This window comes from Drosophila teissieri, chromosome X (assembly GCF_016746235.2).
Source record: "Drosophila teissieri strain GT53w chromosome X, Prin_Dtei_1.1, whole genome shotgun sequence".
NCBI lineage: Eukaryota > Metazoa > Arthropoda > Insecta > Diptera > Drosophilidae > Drosophila > Drosophila teissieri.
The window spans coordinates 17,470,046-17,489,630 of NC_053034.1; the positions used below are offsets into that span (position 1 = coordinate 17,470,046).

General features: G+C 48.6%; 4 protein-coding genes across 6 annotated transcripts; 3 read left to right on the forward strand and 1 right to left on the reverse strand.

Moving 5' to 3' along the window:
- Window positions 1-225: 225 nt before the first annotated feature.
- LOC122623482 (40S ribosomal protein S14a) lies at window positions 226-1,222 on the forward strand. The gene is made up of 3 exons (XM_043802676.1): window positions 226-305; window positions 540-801; window positions 861-1,222. The coding sequence occupies exons 2-3, from the start codon at window positions 565-567 to the stop codon at window positions 1,077-1,079; spliced, it is 456 nt and encodes a 151-aa protein (XP_043658611.1). The 5' UTR covers window positions 226-305; window positions 540-564; the 3' UTR covers window positions 1,080-1,222.
- A 188-nt stretch (window positions 1,223-1,410) lies between these two features.
- LOC122625059 (40S ribosomal protein S14a-like) lies at window positions 1,411-2,328 on the forward strand. The gene is made up of 3 exons (XM_043804914.1): window positions 1,411-1,464; window positions 1,704-1,968; window positions 2,041-2,328. Exons 2-3 carry the CDS (start codon window positions 1,732-1,734, stop codon window positions 2,257-2,259), a joined length of 456 nt encoding a protein of 151 aa, XP_043660849.1. The 5' UTR covers window positions 1,411-1,464; window positions 1,704-1,731; the 3' UTR covers window positions 2,260-2,328.
- A 130-nt stretch (window positions 2,329-2,458) lies between these two features.
- On the forward strand, window positions 2,459-19,311 carry LOC122625051 (E3 ubiquitin-protein ligase Ubr3). 2 transcript variants are annotated; one of them, XM_043804904.1, is made up of 11 exons: window positions 2,459-4,150; window positions 6,214-6,950; window positions 7,027-7,255; window positions 7,318-7,730; window positions 7,795-7,953; window positions 13,979-16,876; window positions 16,940-17,360; window positions 17,435-18,216; window positions 18,284-18,415; window positions 18,489-18,628; window positions 18,690-19,311. In XM_043804904.1, the coding sequence occupies exons 1-11, from the start codon at window positions 3,508-3,510 to the stop codon at window positions 18,805-18,807; spliced, it is 6,672 nt and encodes a 2,223-aa protein (XP_043660839.1). In that variant the 5' UTR covers window positions 2,459-3,507; the 3' UTR covers window positions 18,808-19,311. The 2 variants fall into 2 exon arrangements, with proteins under 2 accessions (XP_043660839.1, XP_043660838.1); XM_043804903.1 differs by having other exon boundaries at window positions 2,460-4,150; window positions 16,937-17,360.
- LOC122625054 lies at window positions 8,013-13,564 on the reverse strand. 2 transcript variants are annotated; one of them, XM_043804908.1, is made up of 5 exons: window positions 12,973-13,564; window positions 12,441-12,764; window positions 9,059-9,777; window positions 8,608-8,994; window positions 8,013-8,547 (listed from the first exon to the last, which is right to left on the reverse strand). In XM_043804908.1, exons 1-5 carry the CDS (start codon window positions 13,240-13,242, stop codon window positions 8,253-8,255), a joined length of 1,995 nt encoding a protein of 664 aa, XP_043660843.1. In that variant the 5' UTR covers window positions 13,243-13,564; the 3' UTR covers window positions 8,013-8,252. The 2 variants fall into 2 exon arrangements, with proteins under 2 accessions (XP_043660843.1, XP_043660845.1); XM_043804910.1 differs by lacking the exons at window positions 12,441-12,764; window positions 12,973-13,564 and adding exons at window positions 10,219-10,383; window positions 10,445-11,387.
- Window positions 19,312-19,585: the final 274 nt, after the last annotated feature.

Here is a 19,585-nt window from a genome sequence, read left to right on the forward strand (position 1 = left end):
AGACATCCACCGCCTAAGAAAATAAAAGCAGAAACTCCTGAAAGATGGATTTTGGTGAAGTTTTCCTTTCTGAAGGGTTTATGGATTTATGCAATAAATTAAACTTAAGATATTTAAGGCTTTTTAAAAGGCCTACCCCAATCAAAAGCCGCACAACAAACTATCTATTTTGAAATCCGCCAAGGGTTCGAAACCCCGCCCTGCTCGCTATCGATAAGCTATCGCCAACCATCGAGAAACTCAGCAACCCTGTCATTTTGACAGCTACGTCAACCTTCTTTTTTGATATCCGGTTCACGCAAGTGGTTCGTCTTAAATTTGTCCCCCTTAATTTTTGCGAAAAATTCCGACTTTGAGCCCTTTTGAGACTTAAAAAATGTGCTTCCCTCAAGAGTGTTCAAAGCGCCGCCCGAAAACGGCGAAAAAGCTGCCCGGCAGTTCATTTTTTTTACGTTTTTTGTTTTGTTTGTGCGCACGCATTTGTTTTTGTTTGTGAAACACGTGGTATAAATGTGGAAATTCCCTTGCTATTCCCGCAGTTGCTGATCGACAAACAAACCCAGAATGGCACCCAGGAAGGCTAAAGTTCAGAAGGAGGAGGTTCAGGTCCAGCTGGGACCCCAAGTTCGCGACGGCGAGATCGTGTTCGGAGTGGCTCACATCTACGCCAGCTTCAACGACACCTTCGTCCATGTTACGGATCTGTCCGGCCGTGAGACCATCGCCCGTGTCACCGGAGGCATGAAGGTGAAGGCCGATCGTGATGAGGCTTCGCCCTACGCCGCTATGTTGGCTGCCCAGGTGAGTTGTGCATTCTCCGGTCCAGTTGGAGCCCGTCTAACGGTTTCAATCCCCTCCAGGATGTGGCTGAGAAGTGCAAGACGCTGGGTATCACTGCCCTGCACATCAAGCTCCGTGCCACCGGCGGCAACAAGACCAAGACCCCCGGACCCGGCGCCCAGTCCGCTCTGCGTGCCTTGGCCCGTTCCTCCATGAAGATTGGCCGCATCGAGGATGTGACCCCCATCCCATCGGACTCCACCCGCAGGAAGGGCGGTCGCCGTGGTCGTCGTCTGTAAATGGCGAAATCTGGAGAGCAGGAGTCCCTGTTTGTGGTCAAAATACAATACTGCATTTGTGTATGCGATAAGAAAGCTATTCTGTTTGTGTGCATAGGTGCACTGTAATAAACCAGGAAAATACGATGTAAATGACTACAAGACATTTTTGTGTATCCATTGCGTTGGGTTTGGGGTCTGCAAGTGGTGCAATATTTCGTTTTAAAAGGTATTTGGCGAAATGTTTACAAAAATTGCCAATTACAAATCGCAGAGTTGCCACCCTGTCGTGCCGAACGCGGTGGTAGCCCGATAGCACCACCAAAGTAACTATGCGTCGATAACTATCGCATAAGCAGCTGTGTTGTTGTTGCGTTCTTTTTTTCGCATCCGGTGCACGCAATTGGTTGGTTTCCAGCTATTTCTCCCTTTTTTTTTGCGATTTAACTGCAACTTGCGAATTAGGCGGCGAAACCGAAAAGCTAATGCTCCATATGATCCTCTATTAAATGATTCAACATAAGTTGAACCATTTTGCGGGTGCGGTGAAAGCGCGGGCGAAATAATTTGTTTCCCTTTTTTTTTTGTGTTTTTCTTATTGTGTTGAACCGGCAATTAAACATGGTGTGTTTTTCTCCCTTTTAGTTGCTAATCGACGACCTGACTGTGCAGAATGGCTCCAAGGAAGGCTAAAGTTCAGAAGGAGGAGGTGCAGGTCCATCTGGGACCCCAAGTTCGCGATGGTGAGGTCGTGTTCGGAGTGGCTCACATCTACGCCAGCTTCAACGACACCTTCGTCCATGTCACGGATCTGTCTGGCCGTGAGACCATCGCCCGTGTCACCGGAGGCATGAAGGTGAAGGCCGATCGTGATGAGGCTTCGCCCTACGCCGCTATGTTGGCCGCCCAGGTGAGCAGATGCATGTGCTAGGTTTATCCCGAGGAGAAGCCTCTACAAATTCAATTTTTAATTCCCCTCCAGGACGTGGCTGAGAAGTGCAAGACACTGGGCATCACCGCTTTGAACATCAAGCTGCGTGCCACCGGCGGCAACAAGACCAAGACCCCAGGACCCGGCGCCCAGTCTGCTCTGCGTGCTTTGGCCCGTTCGTCCATGAAGATTGGCCGCATCGAGGATGTGACCCCCATCCCATCGGACTCCACCCGCAGGAAGGGCGGTCGCCGTGGTCGTCGTCTGTAGGAGTGCATCGTGCCACTGGCTTTTGACGCTGCGTTATATTTTTATACTAATAAATACAACATAAATGCAGTGGAAAGGGCATGTTTTTGGGCTCATGTGTTCGGTTGTGGCCTATGGCCAGTGGCAACACGGCATAAGAGAGGCTGCTATCGATAGGTGATGGTTGGGGCCACCACAAGTATGTTTAAGTATTGAGCGGTCACACTGCATGGAATTCGAGACCTATCGGGGCCTATCGATATCCTGATATACACGCCAACGACGACCGTGTGTGGATTCGTGGAGCAAATCGAAATTGGCAGGATTAAAAGCATTCGCGAACGCAAAGGCAGCGGCTAAAGGGCTGCCCATGCACCAAAGAAACTAACTAGCTGGCCCAGTGGTTCATTAATCTGCATTTAACATGCTAAAATCGGCGTAATTGGCAAGTTCAATGCACGACTAATATATTTGGCCACACTTGCCAGTGTGTGTTTGTTTGTATGCGTGCCTGTTTGTGTGGTGTCGTGTCCGTGTGTGTTTGTGTGTCCGCGACGAGTATGTGTGCGCACATATTCGTATATTTGCAAGACTCGCGGATGAAACAGCGTGAAAAGTGAGCGAAATATCGGGGAAAAACGGCACGGCACGGGCACAAAACGGAACGGTACGAGAAAAGGGCAACAGCCAGAGAACTCCTCAGTCCGGACACGGATAATGGGGATATAGCTGATACAGCCAATAGCCCCCCGAGAGCCACAGCACAATAGTTCGGTTGGGCGACGTCGTCGAGTGTTAAACGTCAAAAATCATACCCAGGAACGGACGGAGCTGAGATGTTGAAGCGGCTCCAACTGAGTGTCAAGTGTTTGGTGTTGTGAAATTTTCCGTCTCCATCTCTCCGTTCGGCGTTAAGCCAATTTGCCAACCCTTTCCCCCCTAAAAAACGTAATCCCCGAGACCCCTCAAGTTTCGGTCAAAATTTTCAATTGAACGCAACTCCGCCATAAACAAAAAAAAAGAAGTAAAATTCGGCCACTAGCCAAACAACAAAAAAACAGAGAAAAAAAATCACGCAGTAACGCAGAAGAAGCAGCAGCAGCAGCCGAAAAAAGACGAAAAGAAAACTTGTTTGAAAAGGCCGAACCGAAAGAAGAAAAAGAGCAGCAGCATTGCGGCCAAGTTTGGAAGAATTTAAGAATTTCAGCGTTCAGCGTGCTAGGAACGGAGCACCGGACCGGCGACGTCACCAAATAAACACCCATCACCATGGACGAGGATGACAACCTGTCCAATGCCGACATCAGCATCGATGACGAGGAGGTGGTGCTGGAGCGGACCCACAATGCGCCCATGCAGGAGGATCTAGAGCAGGAGGACGAAGACGGGTCATCCGATGTGGATCTCTCCTCGGTGTACGTCCTGCCACCCATAGTCTCGGCACCATCGCCCGCATCAGTGCGCATTGCTGCTGGATCCTCAGGTGGTGGCGTCGGAGCCGCAGCGGGAGCAGTAGCCACAACCACCGATAACTCGCATTCCCCCTTCCACGACTGGGATTCCAGTGTGGCGGCTGCTGCTGCTCCACCGCCGCCACCGCCCAGGGCAGGAGCGAGTACAGCGAGCTCCGGCACATCAGCGGGATCGGCGGGAGCAGCGGCCGCCTCATCCGGCGATGCCGGCGCCAAGCCTAGCTTCTTCTTTGGCGCCTCCTCGTTCAGTTTGCGCAGCCGCAAGGAGGTGGCCGCCCTGATCAACACGGAATGCTGCCGTGGCAGCCCTACACCCGATCTCGACTCCATCATGGACACCCTGTTCAATCCGGGCACGCCCATCGACAATCTGGACAACATCGAGTGGATACGATGGCTCATTGCCGGCGGACGGACGCCGCAGGAGTTTGTTAAAATTGGTACGTCCGAATGTGTGCATATCGATAAGTGTGTTGCATTTTCTATCGCCAAACAGCTGATCGCAAGTCCGTTGCCCCTGAAACTCAGACCTTGTGTGTTTGTTTGTGTGTGTGTGTGTTACCTGCGTGATGTTCATGCATGCATGTGTGTGTGTCTGTGTAATGTAATGGTTGTAGGGCACGCAAAGAATAGGGAGAGAGGAACAGAGCATAGAAGCAAGGTGCAAGGCAGCGTGAAGAGTGCGAGTGCACCACCATGGCAACAGCAATCAAGCGCACTCACTCGCACACACAACAACCACACGCAAACACACACACACATATGCACTGATTAGGGGAGTCAACTTTAGCCCAATTTAATCTCAACTGCTCATCTATTTGCAATGCTGTATTTGTGCATAATTTTCATCATTACCTATTACTGTTTGTGCCAGGCTGCGTATGTCGCCAAAGTTGCTTGTATCGTTTATGGTTGTTTGTCGCGTCTAGTCTTGTCTTGTCTTGTCCCACTTGTCAGCTCTGTCATGCACACACACACATGCAAACGCACACATTGGCAGACTGACAGGCGGAGACGCACACGCACAGTGGGATGCAACTTGCACCTTGTGGCTTTGTGTCAGCTGTTTCGGTTCGCCTTGCGTAATAAATGTTTCCGCAGCATCCGTCCCAAAACCACACGCACACAAATGCAGATGGTGCTTGTTTATACGATGGCACCTTTTGTCACCGCTAAGTGCTCCTGTTTTTTATTATTTATTTCTCCCTCGATTTTGTTTGTTACTCTGTTGCAACAGAACAGAGCAGAACAATTGCAAAATTGCACTGGTGCGGCAAAAGTTGATTGACCGTCATTGTTGTTGATTTGACAAAACCACGCACAGTGGGTGCGAGGGGCGGATGTGATGTGGCCCACTGTAAGCTGTCATCGGCAATTGACCGAAAGACCGTTATGTTATTGGGCTGCGTGGGGTGTACTCTGTGTGTTTTTGCGTGTGTGTGGGTGAGGGTGAGAGAATGCACCTTCTTTCCGTTCCCATGTCATGTCACCTCCCCTTCGTCTCTCCCTTGCTCTTCATTTCGGACCTTGTCCAAAAGTTCTCAGTTAGAAAGAGACGGCTGAACCACGATAGGGAGAGCGAGAGAGTTGCCAACTTTCCGTTGATCGATCGCTATTACAATTTTACAACATTGTCAATCAACTTTCCGCTGCACTGTAGTTGTTATTGGCCAATTCATTCGATTTTCTTCCGCATGCGGCGGCCGACTACGTTGACCTTTTTAGCCAACAAGGTCCAAGCGGAATACATATGTACATTGTACATATGTATATATAAACTACGAAACATAAAACAAACGTATGTACGTACACATTTATGTACATACATACGACCCAGAACGCAGCCCGAAGACAAAAAAATCAAAGAGTCACGCAACTAGAAGCAAGAAATTAACTAAGCAATGAGTGCATCATTTTATTTTTGGAACTCAATCAAATCAATAGCAATAGCAAGGCAAGGCGGTCAGGAAAAAACAGCTGGCCTCGACAGGTTTTACAATTTCACCTCATCGCGCAATTTCGCCAGCGATATTTTATCGTTTCGTGATTGGAGGTGGAACAATGTTTTGCAATCGAACGATTATTTCGATGATTTTGCATATGAATTCGCCGAGTTCAATTGGTTACAAAATCCTAATGCAGCTTATTAAGTCGAATTATTTTAGATATATTATAATCATTATTTAGAAAAAATACATATTTGTTTTATCATATAGTAGATTTTCTTACGTAATAACCGCATTCCAATGACCTATCATATTTAAGAAAATCAATAGTTGGCCAGGGTCTTTCAGATAAATACAGAGCAAAGTTTTTACTTTTTAAGTGCTTGCGAATGTGACTGTTGGTTAAACATGACAACTTTTTTTAGCTTTGTGGTTCAATGTGGCGATGTCCTTGCTCCAAATGTGTCCAAACCTATTTTATAGCTGCATCCTTTTCTACTATTTATACTCTATGAACTGGTGAATTGTTTTTAAGTTTTTGAAATTTTATTTTGCAGTGCGCAGCTATGACAACCACGCCAAATGCGGTCTGGTATGGGTGCCCCATGTGGTGGCCTACAGGTGCCGCACCTGCGGCATATCACCCTGCATGTCCATATGCCGGGACTGCTTCAAGAAGGGCAACCACACGAACCACGACTTCAATATGTTCCTCTCACAGGCGGGCGGTGCCTGCGATTGTGGTGACACCTCGGTTATGAAGGCGGAGGGTTTTTGCAGCGATCATGGCATCAATAACCGGGTTAATCGTGATCCGGTGCCCAACAATCTGTTGGCGGTAGCCGAGGCCATAATGCCCAAGCTGCTGTTCCGCCTGTTGCAGCACTTCCGCGAGCACAGCGACACACCTCTGGAGGTACAAGCGATAACGTCGTACTCTTGCGAGGAGTTCGCCAACATGCTGATCGATCTGAACAACATGGGCGAGATAATGCGCAAAGTGATGACGCGCACGCTGATTAATCCCGAGGTATATTCCTACTTCATGGAAGCACCGTGCCAGGACACGAGGAATGGGCGTTTTTTGAAGGCGAACCGTGAGAAATACGAGGATGCGGTTAACAGATTCCCAAATCCAGAGCCACCCGATGAGTACAGGGATCTGCCCGCGCTGGGCGACAAGCTGGTCCACACCACGCTACTCGAAGAGTTCATCTTCTGGACATTTAAGTTCGAGTTTCCACAGACTCTGGTCTGCTTCCTGCTGAACATGCTGCCTGATCAGGATTACAAGGTTGGTCTTGTTGAGATCATATGATCTGTATCCGTATCTGTATTAAAATTTATTTTGTTTTTCCGCCGCCCTAAAGGAACACCTCACCCGCACATTTGTGATGCACTACAGCCGCATACCGTCCGTGTTGGAAATGTCTCGTGATCCGGATACGCTGAGCAACCGGGTGGTCCACATGAGCGTCCAACTCTTCTCCAACGAAAGTCTGGCCCTCAAGATGGTCAATGAGCTGTCGCTGCTGCACGTAATGATTATCAGCCTAAAGCTAATGATGTCCAAGATACTCATACAGAATACATTGCATGGTAAGAATTATTTATTTTGTTTCCGACTGCTTTCCTATTAACGATATGATTTTTTTGGCCAGATCCCAACAAGAATTTCCATTTCGTCATCGACTGTACCCGCCAGGTGATGAAGGACCACTGCTACTGGCCACTAGTCTCGGACTTTAACAACGTCCTTTCACACGAATCGGTGGCCCTGGTCTTTCTGCGGGACGACAATCTCATCGACATGTGGTTCCAGTTTCTCCAGATGCTTCAGGGCATGAATGTCAATGTGCGGGAGACGGCTTCTCATGTGGAATTCGAGCCAAACAGCTACTATGCGGCGTTCTCCTGCGAGCTTGAGGCCAGTGCCTATCCCATGTGGTCAATTATCTCCCATCTGCAGGATGGCACACATGCCCACCTGGCAAAGAAGATCATCAACTACTGTGTGACGACGCTGCACGAGTGGTTAGACTCTATTTACTTTATGGAGGCGCGTCTATCGATGGTTGGTCTTTTCTTTCTGTTTAAAATTATCCCAGTTTCAATAAATCTTCTATTTATTCTTGCAGGAGGAGATGATGCAGGCCTCGTTCCACTTTCCCCTGCATCGCTATCTGGCTGCCTTTGTTTGCCAGGCGGTAACTAAAATGGGAATCAGTCTGAACGATGTCCTACCGTCACGACCCTATCTGCTGCCCCTGCTGATGATCCATCCACTTCGTGTCCAGGTGAGTCTGCCATCCTTTACTTCGATTATTTTTGTTTAAAAGAGCAAGAAGGTCTTCGATTCTCTGGGTTCTCAGATTCAGATTCTTTTTATTTCTTTTGTTATGGCTAAATTCCAATATAATTTGTTTTTATATTCTTGTCTTGCCTGATTCTGCATCTCTTGCGCTTCGTTCGCCTCCAATCTCACTTAAACTATGCGACAGTAATTGCAAGTGTGTATTGATAGGTAGTGTACAACTAAAAAAGCTATGAAATATGTGCGGGATGGAACTGCACCGCTTATCCGACTCTCTTCGCCCTAGAACTTATTATTTGGCACCTGAACGTGGGGCATAAAGTCGTAGGTGATGATCTTAGGGCCCAGGAAGCCGCCGTAGCCGTTGCGGCCCTTGTAGTAGATGCCAATGCCGGCTAGTGGCACTGGTGGATTCGAGACCACGTCCTGGATGTCAATGAAGGGCACAGTGCTCTGGGCGGCATCCTTGTCCAGTCCTGTGTTGGTGAAGTCGATGTACTGATTGTGGCGCGACAGAGGTATTGAGTGTGTGATTGTCCGCGTAGACACGTCGGCGTTGTTTAAACTCAGTTTCTCCCTGAAAGCAAGCGTTAGGCGATGGTTAGTTTTATGCTGTTCGAGAATAGAGTACGCTTACCTCCGTGCACCGCTGACATCGGTATTGTCGTTGGACTTCCAATAGCTATTGGCCTCCGGCTGGATGAGCTTGCCCGTCCGGAAATCAAACTCACTGTAATAAGCCTCCAAATTCAGATGTGTGCCCACCACACGGAATCGCACGCCGGTAATCACAAAGGAATTGTCCTCCGTATCCACATCGTCCAGATCGATGGTGCGTTTCTCGTAGCTCAATTTGTGATAGTCAACGCCATTCTTCACATGACGATCAAAGACGTTGTACTTCTCCACAGGTTTCCACTCCAGAGTGCTTTGATTGACAGTGCCACGCGGCAGGAGTTCGCCCTCCTGGATTTGCAGGTGGAAAATGCGATTTTGTTTTACAAAACGCAAACCAGTCACAATTCTGAAGAATAATTAGTTACTATTTGTTGATATATGAATAGTCAAACGATTTAACTGGAACTCACCGGTTGCGCTTGACATCGGCGACGGTATCCCGGAGATTGAAGAAACGATCCGACTTCAGACCCTCCTCGTCGCACAGGCAGAAGCAGTAGCTGCAGTGCCAGAGGAGGTAACGCCACCAGCTATCCACCTTGGTGGTGCCCCTGGTGCACTTACCGCGCTGGCCAAGGACGCGTCCGTTCTCGTACTCGATGAACTCGTAGCGCCTGGTGCTGTTCTGTGGCGACGGGCACACCCACATGTCGGAGTCTACGAACTGGCAGTTGTACAGCCGACCCGTACATTTCGGCTGACGGGAACAATAGAGATCCTTGAAGCAGCCTTCGCTGCGTGTGGACTGATAAAAGCCGCACGTCTCTCGGCAAGTTTCCTCGTTATTCAAATCCACCTCGTTTTCGATGTAGCCCTGCAGTAGGCGGGTGACCTCGTCGTAGGTGACACCCTGGACATGCTTCGTCGGATCACAGCGGTAAACGATTCGATCAGCTCGTAGCATCACATCCTTGAGCATTTTCAGCGTGCGTTCCGTCCTCTTCTCATAGTCGGAACGCATGAGTTCCGCCTCCTGGGTGTAGTTGCCCTTACCGTAGACCCGCAACATCATCCAAGAGAACTCCATCATGGTGTAGGCTTTCAGTTCGGTCAGGGCTATATCCGCATATAGCGAGTATATAAACTGCTGGGCCGATTGCATGGTATTGCAAATTTGATTGTTGGACACCTGTAAGCAAGAAATTTGTGCGTATTATTGGGAAAGTCATTAATATGATCGATATCCAGCTGTTTTCCTTTTACCCGCCTGGAATTCTTTTACTAGGTACCCTAGGTACACGTTAAATGTTACTCTGGTTTTTAGCTCTAATTAGCCATCACATCTGGCTGTTAAAATCTCTGGCATACCAGTAATATTATAGCTCGGTAATTACGGATCGCGTGGGGGTGTAAGATTAGCTATTGCATATTGGGCTTTTACACAGAATGTGATATTTTGTGTACGTTTCCACGGGAATCTAATGATTTTACGAGTATTTAATTTGAAAATTACTACTTTAAAATGAGATCGGGTATTGCAAGCTTTTTTTTTTTTGTTTTTAACTAAGAACAAGGGATTTCTTGGCCTTTGGTTTTAAAGTGCATATGATCTGTTCGTGGGGCAACTAACTAGCATGGCTCGGTAGTAGAGGGTCTGTGAAACCATCACACGCTCGATTTCCTGCAAGATTCGTGGCATTGAGGCGGTGTTATCGTTGCGTAGAATTGCTCCGGCGAGATTTAAAACGGCCAGTTCATCCAATTCGACGCTGTTGTTCTGCTTGACAAAGGTGTCCTATTTGGATAATAAGTTACATTAAAATCTATCCAAAAACAGTCTTCTTAAGTCGAAATACCTTGTAGGCATCGTAAAGCTTGCTGATATAAATGAGATCCCTTTCCAGCAGCGACCATTCGTAGTGATTGAGTACCTCGTAGCGATGCTCCTCAAAGGTGCGTCTCATTGCGGGCTTGGCATCGAAATCCCGATGCGAATCGTATACTTTCCTTATCTGGGTTTCCTTATTGTTCTGGCTATTGGCCGTTTTGGCCAGATAATCCCAAAGGGCGCGTTCCAGGGCAATATACTCGGTGCGCAGGGCCTCCACTTCCATTTGTGGGGTGCTTCGGTGCATCCAGCCCGCGGACGACGCCGATTTCGTATTTCCACAAATCACCAGCGTAACAAGAACAGCAACAAGAGCAGCTAATGCTCCGATAGGCGCCGCCATATTTCCTCGCCAGATAAGTTATAAGTTCGGCCAGCGAATGAAATGTAGGGGATTTCCCTGTATGTTTCCAAATGATGTAGCCTTGAGTTCTCTGCTTCTTCTAGTTCTTCCTCTTTTACTTTGAAGTTGTACTTCTTCTTGAGTGGAAGGGCAAGGCAAGAAGAAGAGCAACAGCAGCATGCACTGCTTGCACTGCTTCCCACAACTTCCTTTCCTTTAACTGGAAACAAAGAATCCGAGCCTCGATTTAGGACGCCCGTCCTCGATACAACTGAGATTCCACGATTTTTTATTATTTGCGATTTACTTTAATTCGCGCTCGCCTCTGGCCATATAATTTCTGATGGGTGTTGTTGTTCTGAGTGCTGTTCAGCTACTGTAATTTTTCAGTTTCTGTTTTAAAGCGCTCCACGCTCAGCGATTGTTTGTGTGTATGTGTGTTGGTGTGCTCGTTGAAAATACAATACAAAAAAAAATTGCTGACTGAAGCTCTTTTTTCATGCATTGTTGTTGTTATTTTAACAACCAGACGATATGGGAAGCGTAAACACACACAAGCTCACACACACAAAACGCTCGTGTTTGTGAGCAACAATCACGAATTGAGCAAATTTTGTTTGATTCTTCGGTTCCACACACTGCAATAATACCCTACTCAGTTAGCTTAATTATTCAATCGATTGGTGATCATATTGGCACTTGCAAACCTAGCAATCGATAACGACATAGAAAGTTGTGCTCGCATTGTTTTTGTTTCGGCCGACGTCTAATTGGTATGGCAAACAGCTGTGTAAGTGCGTTATTAGCACTCTCCTTTCTCTCACTACGCTCTCTCGCACTGACGCAATGCACTAACAAAGAGATGCGCTCTCTGCTCTCTTTTCGCAGCATGGGGGCAAAACTGCTGCATTGCCCTCTGACGTTTGTTTGTAAACTTTTTGTTTTGTTTAACTTGTTTCGCAGTCTTTTGTTGACACAAGACCTTTGACCCCACACAAATAGACGCACACACGCACACACCTGCAAGTGAGGGTAGCAGTTATGCCTCTTCCATGTGAGAGAGTGCGTGCGAAGGCCTTAACCGTTATTTGGCGACAAAAGAAACGGTGACTAATACACTGCGAGACTTTCTTTTGCCAAAAAAATGAGAAAACGAAGAACGACTTAAGTGACGCGTCAACCGGAAAGTCGAGTTTACAATGCTTAAAACGCCGTGTCTAGACCTATATCATATCCCCGGCGAGCATCATTTGTGAATCATCCGGTTAACAGGCATGCAGGAAGCAATTCGCAAATTGACACCCCAATCACAATGCGTATTTATTACAGTAAAGCATGCCTCGGCTCAAACCACCCTACAATGTAATCAGGGGAAATAGTTTTCCCACTATTCTTTTTCCTGACTTTCTTCTGAGCTAATAAGTTTGTTAGCTTAAAAAGGTTGCTATTTTTTCTGTGAAACTAGCAGTTGATAAAATGTTGTTCAAAATTATAGAGTATAGTTAAAATATTGCCAATTGAAATGCTTATTTTACTCAAGCTAAAAATGCTCTTTGAGTTCGATGCCCCCCAATTTTGGCCTGAAATCAGAGTGCTCATATAAAAAGTTAGTTGATATTACCTCATAGGCGGTGGCCAGCTGTTGGAGTAGATTGGTGGACGTTGTATTGGACGATCGATCTTCGTTGCCAAATAGAGTTATGTGCAGACGATCCATCAGGTGGTGCACCGAATGTGCATTCGGCGTCACTGTCCACTCGGCAAACGTTATTAGCGTGGACATCTCCAACTTGTCCTTGTAAGCCTCGTACTTCTGCATCTGCTGATAGCGCGATGAGATCCTATTGATCGTGTCCGAGATATCGTTCATCTTGGCCATAATTGGAGCATTGTTGTGCATGAAGCTAGTCACCGATTCGATGGCCAAGGCAACATATTGAGCGTGCTGAAGTGGGTTTTTTTTGGTATGTTAAGTAAGTATACAATTGTCGTTGTTGTTATACCCAGGTTGTACCGTAGCGTTGGTACTCTTGCGGTACACAAAAGATTAGATCTGTTAACTATGGTACAAACGGCTCACCAAAGTGGCAATGCCCACTGCAAGGGTACACAAAAAAGAGCTCAAGAGCGGACTTAGCCCGCTGCTGACTCACCTGATCTTCGGTGTGATCTATTTGCTTGCTGACTTCTTTGAGGCGCTGCAAGACCTTCTTCTGTTTCTCGCGCATCAGTGGGAAATCAATGTTGGCCGCCAACGGGGAGGATTGCACAATGTCCCAGGCCTTGAGGACGCCGGAGGTGACCTCCTTGACCACATGGATGATGTCCAGGACATCCTCGATCAAAGCGTCCGTTTGTGTGGGCTGTTGCAGGGCGACCAACGTGGCCAGAAGCAGGGGAACTATCCAATTCATAAATCCCATTCTGCAGCCGGCTGTGCGTGTGTGTTATTTGGGTCTCGTTTTGTATATATTTATTTATTGTTGCGCGAAATCCGACGATCGTTGGGGATGTTGTGATAGCAATGGTGGGGTGTCTTTTAAATATTATGATTAAATGCTTACACAAACAAACAACCACACACACAAAGACGGGCTGGCACGCAACTGCGCCCGCTGAAAATCGAAACGCAAATGCGGCAGTCACAAAAACAGAGAGTCGAGTTTAGTGTCGAGCGTCGAGTTTTGACTACTGTGGCAGATTAATCTGCTGCGCTGCTCTCGCCGCTCTGAGATGACTAAAAAAATCATACAGAAGTGGGTTTCACTTGTCTCTTTCTTCTTTTATTCCGCCATCTGCAGACACCCTGTCTCGCGCACACACACACACATGCATGCAAGAAGAGACGAGCTCTGTTTCTTTGTTTTGCACTGTTCTTTTATTTTTTGGGAGGGGGGTGGGGGGTAGATAGACAGCATAGGTCACAGCGAGCTCAGAGTTGAGTTTTTAAAGCGAGTTTCGATAACTTTGTCTGCTTGGAAGTCATCGATGTTTCGTGGCTATCGCACTCGCCGGTGTACCGTTATTTTATTTTAATTATTTATTTTATGAGCTTAAAATTCATTTAATTTATATAAATTTTTATATAAAATAGAAATAATTTGTGAAAAAAATTAAATTTAAATGAAATTTAATATTTATTTTCCTTCTCACCTTTAGAGTTTCTTCTACGAGATCCTGGCCGGAAAATGGGTGCGCAATGGTCTTCAAATCAAGGGCCAGGCAATGACCTACATACAGGCGAACTTCTGCAACTCGATGGCCGACATGGACCTGTTCTTCCTGCAGATCTGTGCCACCAACCTGCCGCAGTACTTCTTCCTGCAGAACACCATCGAGTTGTTCGACGTGGGTCAGTGGCTGGAGACGGCTCCCTTGAAGCAGCCCCAAAAGGCGGAGCAATCCTCGATGCTGGAGGGATTCCTAACCTTCCTGGCCACCCTGGTGACGAGTCGCACTAATCTGGGAAACGATGAGGCCACCCAGTGCATCATCGAGATCAGTGCCTTGTTGGCCACCGAGAACAAGACGCACTCGCAGCTCCTTGAACTAATGCCGGAGCGGTCGGGCAATGTGCATACCAAAAACTTTGAGACCTTCCTAAAGAAGCTCTCGGTTTACAAGGCTCCGTCGAGTGGGAGCGAGAACCTGGAGCAGGGTCTCTTCACGCCAATCGACGAAGTGTGGGAGAAGCACTACGATCCGCTGCACGTCCTTTTGCGAGCAGTGCACCGTCGGGACTTTCAATCATCGCTGGATCGCTTTACAAACTATGTAAAGAGCAAGGATAAGATGCCGGCGAGTGGTAACCTGTGGCCGCCATTCCGATTGCCGCAGGCTCTGCCCGCAACGAGCTCCTTCAGTGATCCCTGCAAGATTCTTAACTCGCGCGTCTTTCACTCCACCATCCTGTCGATATTTTTCCGTGCAGTGCACACACGTGATGTTTCCGAGCATCTGCTGGCCCTGGCTGTGTTCCTTTTGGAGATTGCTGTGGAAACAAGTGATGATGTTGGCAGTGGTACCGGAGATCGGGCCCCTCCTGCGCTGGCTGCTGTGGTGGAGTCTTCTGGCGGGCCGGGCTATCACGGCTACGGCTCGGGCCGGCAGGAACCGCCTAAGCTGTTCCAGTGCTATCCCACGGACAATCTTAGCTGTAATCTGCGCCACGTGGTCAAGAAGGTGTCGCTGAAGTCACGTGATCCGCAAGTGATCACCTCCAGCTATCGGTCGAACCCGTTTTACTCAGATCTGGACTTTGATGTTGACGCGGATCCAGAGCAATCGATGCGCATGATTGGACATGGGGACTCCGAAGCAGATGAGGCAACGGGTGGAGCTGGCTTGGGATCAGTTGGACTGGGAATGGGAGCTCTTAGCAGAAGGAATGTCTCTCAGGCGCTGGTGCCGATGAGAGTGCCTGGCATGGAGGTCGCCCTACCACCGGATCTTTCAGTAGTCGCCGAAACCGGTGTGGTTATCCGCCAGGATAGCAACGAAGATGATCTACTCAGAGAAGGCGATCATGCCATGGATATGAGCCCAGCGGCTGCACTCGATTTCCATTTTCCGCTGCAGCAGATCACGTTGCCGGAAAGTGGCATGGAAGTGGCCATTCGGCGAGATCTTCTGCTGGCCGAAACGAACAATATGGGCGCAATTGCAGGAGGAGCTGGAGGTGGCGCCAATGCCTCGGCCACACCACCAGCAGTGGCTTCCAATGAGATGTTCTCGCCTACCACACCCACGGGCAGCGGTATGCTCCTGCCTTTCCAGCGGGTTCAGCCTGTAGCCGTGCCCAGCAGCGTTAATATGGATATTGTCCCATCAAATGCCCTGGGCGCCGGCGGAAGTTTCACATCCGGCGTAAGTGGTGGCAGCACTGGACGTAGAATGAACTACGAAACGGGTGGAGCACGTAAACGATCCGTCGACATTGCCATCGGTGGCAGCAATAAGGATGAGCTGCATTTGGACGAGAGCATCTTGTCGCTGCTGCTGAAGCTCCATTCTCAGCTCTCAGGCACACTAGATAGCTTCTCGTTGAGCGACGGCGAAGATCAATCATCTGGCGACGATTCGTCCATGGATGTGGACTGCAACGAAGCCAGCACCTCCATGGCAGCAGCGGAGAGCACTGCATTGGCTGAGAGGGGACGCAGTGGGCGCAACTACAAGAACATTCATGTATCCTCCTCCCGCATCGGCGACGGACCATTCTTTATTGGTAATCTGCTGCGCAAGATCGCCAAACAGGATGAGCAGTGCGCCCTGAGCATCGACGACATCCGTGCCAGACTCTGGCCGAATCAGCGTGAAAAACAAGCGGAGGCGAAGGCACGCGAGACCAAGGAGAAGGAGGAGCGCCGCAAGAAAGCACGTGAGCGCCAGCAGAAGATGATGCAAGACTTTGCCAACAAGCAGAAGCAGTTCATGCAGTCAGCTGCGGCGGCAGCCAGCAGTATGGACTACGGACCGGAGGACGAGGACGATGAAGAGTTGTACGAGGAGCAGCCGCGCGAAAAGGAGTACGACTGCATAATCTGCAATTGCACTACGCCCAGTACTGAATCGAATCCTATTGGCTTGGTCGTTCTGGTCGAGTCCAGTGGCATTGTTGGACATCGGCGGCGCATCGCCGAGCGACTGCCGCTGCCGCTAAACGCGGAGGATGAGTCCCGACTGGCACATACCACCCGACTGGCGGCGGAATTCAGCAGGCGCACGGAACTGCTTAGTCTCAAGTTTGGCGATGAGTCCTGGTATCTGTCCAATAATATGGCGTACGACAACGGTGTACATGTGCAGTCGTGTGGCCACCACGTTCATCTCAGTTGCCTAGAGGCATACCTTAAGACGCTGTACACCACACAACGTCAGCCAGTCCAGGATCGTGGCGAGTTCTACTGTCCCGTGTGCCGACAGCTCTCCAACTCGGTGCTGCCGCTGAGTCCGCAGCTGGACAGACCCACACACCTTGTCCGCTCTGGTAATCAGCCGTTCGAACGTCTTGTCGCCGACCTCACCGATTTAATTAAAGAGAACGAAACGATACCGGTAGGAATATCGACTATTAAGCTCAAACGATTTGCCTAAAACTTAATCTTATTCTTTCAGCAGCCCACAAAACTGACAGAGGCCATGGGTCATGCCATGGAGGTGATGACAAATATTGCCCAGCGCAAGGTTAAATGCGCCTCGATCACGTTCCGCAAGCTGTTCATCTTCGTTACCTCGATTGCGCGTACAAACCTGGAGGCGGAGATCATCCAGCGGGGCGGATCACTATGCTCAGCGAATGCCACGCGGTACAAGCCAAAGCGGGACTGCATCGTACCGCTGCTGCACGTGCTATCGGTACATGTGCGTGTCTTGGTCGAATGGCCGCTGTGGAGCAGCTGGGCCTCGTTGGCTGGCCTGCCCGTTAGCGATACGGAACCTTTGCCGGCGCACTGCCTCGAGTTAATTCCCAGCCTGTTAGCGGATCCCATTGCGCTGCTGCTCAAGTTTATCCTGCTGGCGCCACTGCACCTGGACCAGGGTGAGTAGTTGCACATGATATATTATACAATTATAGGGCACTTCTAAATTCCAATGATTTCGCTTGCCATTTAGATTACTTCACTTGCATGGTGAAAGTCATGTACAACCTGCTGTACTACCAGATTGTGGTTCAGCTATGCGTTACCCTCACGGATTTTGAGTGCGATCACATTCTCAAAGTTTACGGCAGCAGTGCCGCTGGCAGTGGCAACTCTGCTGCGGAATCGCAACAGGAATCTGCCGCCGGGACCACGAACAGTCGTCGCCGTGCTGGTCAGCAGCAGCAGAGCGCCTCGCAGCTGGGAAAGGCCATGGCCCTGGTGCTAAGCCAGACAAATGAGCTGGCGCACTTGCGACGCGATTGCATACCCAGTACCAGCAGCTCGGCGGCAGCGGCGGCGGCTGGTTCCTCCTCCACGACCGCCCCTGGCTCCAGTACAGTCACAGCCTCCTCCTCATCCTCGGCCACGACGCACGAGGTTAACCTTAAGTCCATGGAACTACAGCTGCAGTCGCTATGTTTGCCGTTCTTGCGAGTAGCTGCCCTGCTGCGCCAGCATCTCTATCGCCACGAGATGCCAGAGATCTCGGCACCGGGACTGGAGTTTGTGCGTCTTGTTTACTATTTGGAACTCGTCACAGATTCTATGGACTGGGATTGCTTTAATGCCAGCAAGGGGCTATGCTTTATTCCCGGCACTGAGCAAACGCTGCCGCAGTTCTGGTGCCAGCAGTTGATGGAGGTGCGTCCGCCGGCGGATACGGTCAGAGAATTGGTGCTCATCAATCAGCATTCGTTGTGGCAGCAGCCGCGACTTCTCGAATTGCCGCGCGAGTACGAACGCTTGTTCACGGTGAGCTTTCTTATTTACTACGTTGATTTGGAATGAGTTATAATTTGATTTTTATTTATCCTCACAGTACTACCATGAGCGGCCGTGCCTCAACTGCTATAAAGTGCCCAAGGAGAGCTCCATCTGCCTGCTGTGCGGGACGATCGTATGCCTCAAGCAGAACTGCTGCGCGGAGAATGACTGCTGCGAGGCTGTTCGGGTGAGTTGGCTTGAAATTACAGCGATGCTAAATTACAAATAATGCTAAATCCTTTTATATATTCCGTAATCAGCATACGCTATCCTGTGGAGGGGGCATAGGTATCTTTTTGGTGGTCACCTCCACGTACATCATAGTTATCCGTGGACGACGCGCCTGCCTCTGGGGCTCACTCTATCTCGACGACTTTGACGAGGAGGATCGCGATCTCAAGTGAGTTAACAGTGTCTTCATAATTAAGGTATGATTTTAATACATTTAAACTTGTTTGCAGGCGCGGCAAACCTTTGTATTTGAGCCAGGACCGCTTCAATCTCCTGGAGTCGCAGTGGCTGTCCCATAAGTTTGCTCATACAAAACACACCTGGGTTTTTCATCGGGATCTATTGTGAAATATGGAAGACCTACTGCGCAGCATCCAGGAGTTGGTTGGCCAGATCTGAGATGGCCGCTCTTAGCCTAGTCGAACCAGTCAACCACCCGCCCCCGATATCCCCTCCAAGCACCAGCCGAATCACTAACCCAACCACCCCACTTATCCTCTAGTTTAAGCTAGTTTCGTTGTTTGTTGTGGAGCCTCAAATGCGGAGTTGGACAACCGGCCACGTTCTGTCCGCCATCCGTATACGCATCTGCATCCGTATTTGTTTACGGTTATCGACCCCCATCCTCCGCCACATGCCCCAACGCGCCTAGAAGCAACCGTCGGCAAATTTGCAATTAATTGATATTACACATTTTTATATATAACAATACTTATAAATATGGATGCGAACAATACGAAATACCTACAGCTATATTATTGTTTGTTGTCAACTGTTCAACTGAGAAACGCATAATACACCTTATATAGAAGATGATTGCATAATCTCGCGATCAACAAAAATATTAAACAACCAATTATGAATATATACAAATATTATACCCACCCACTTGCTGGGCAAAGTCGACACGAAAACAGCCTGGATAAAACGGAGATTGTGCACTGTGCGGATCTCCAGTTGCGTTCTACCTAAACTAAGTCTTAAGTCTTTAACTTTATGGATTTTTTTTGTAGGGAAAGAAAGGCAGAAAGAAAAGAAATAAGAAATTACGAGTAACGAATAACACGATACACAATATAAAAATTGTCTACATTGGACTCATGAGTTTGTGCATGTAAAAAATGAA

Bases quoted from the DNA above. Each gene is read 5' to 3' on its own strand.
- LOC122623482 (XM_043802676.1), top strand. From the start codon at position 565: ATGGCACCCAGGAAGGCTAAAGTTCAGAAGGAGGAGGTTCAGGTCCAG. The intron at 802-860 runs GTGAGTTGTGCA...AATCCCCTCCAG, and splicing joins CCGCTATGTTGGCTGCCCAG to GATGTGGCTGAGAAGTGCAA.
- LOC122625054 (XM_043804908.1), bottom strand. From the start codon at position 13,242: ATGGGATTTATGAATTGGATAGTTCCCCTGCTTCTGGCCACGTTGGTC. The intron at 12,765-12,972 runs GTGAGTCAGCAG...AACCCACTTCAG, and splicing joins TAGATCACACCGAAGATCAG to CACGCTCAATATGTTGCCTT. The intron at 9,778-12,440 runs GTAATATCAACT...TCTTGCTTACAG, and splicing joins AGCTGGCCACCGCCTATGAG to GTGTCCAACAATCAAATTTG.
- LOC122625059 (XM_043804914.1), top strand. From the start codon at position 1,732: ATGGCTCCAAGGAAGGCTAAAGTTCAGAAGGAGGAGGTGCAGGTCCAT. The intron at 1,969-2,040 runs GTGAGCAGATGC...ATTCCCCTCCAG, and splicing joins CCGCTATGTTGGCCGCCCAG to GACGTGGCTGAGAAGTGCAA.
- LOC122625051 (XM_043804903.1), top strand. From the start codon at position 3,508: ATGGACGAGGATGACAACCTGTCCAATGCCGACATCAGCATCGATGAC. The intron at 7,256-7,317 runs GTAAGAATTATT...TTTTTTGGCCAG, and splicing joins CATACAGAATACATTGCATG to ATCCCAACAAGAATTTCCAT. The intron at 16,877-16,936 runs GTAGGAATATCG...TTATTCTTTCAG, and splicing joins AAGAGAACGAAACGATACCG to CAGCCCACAAAACTGACAGA.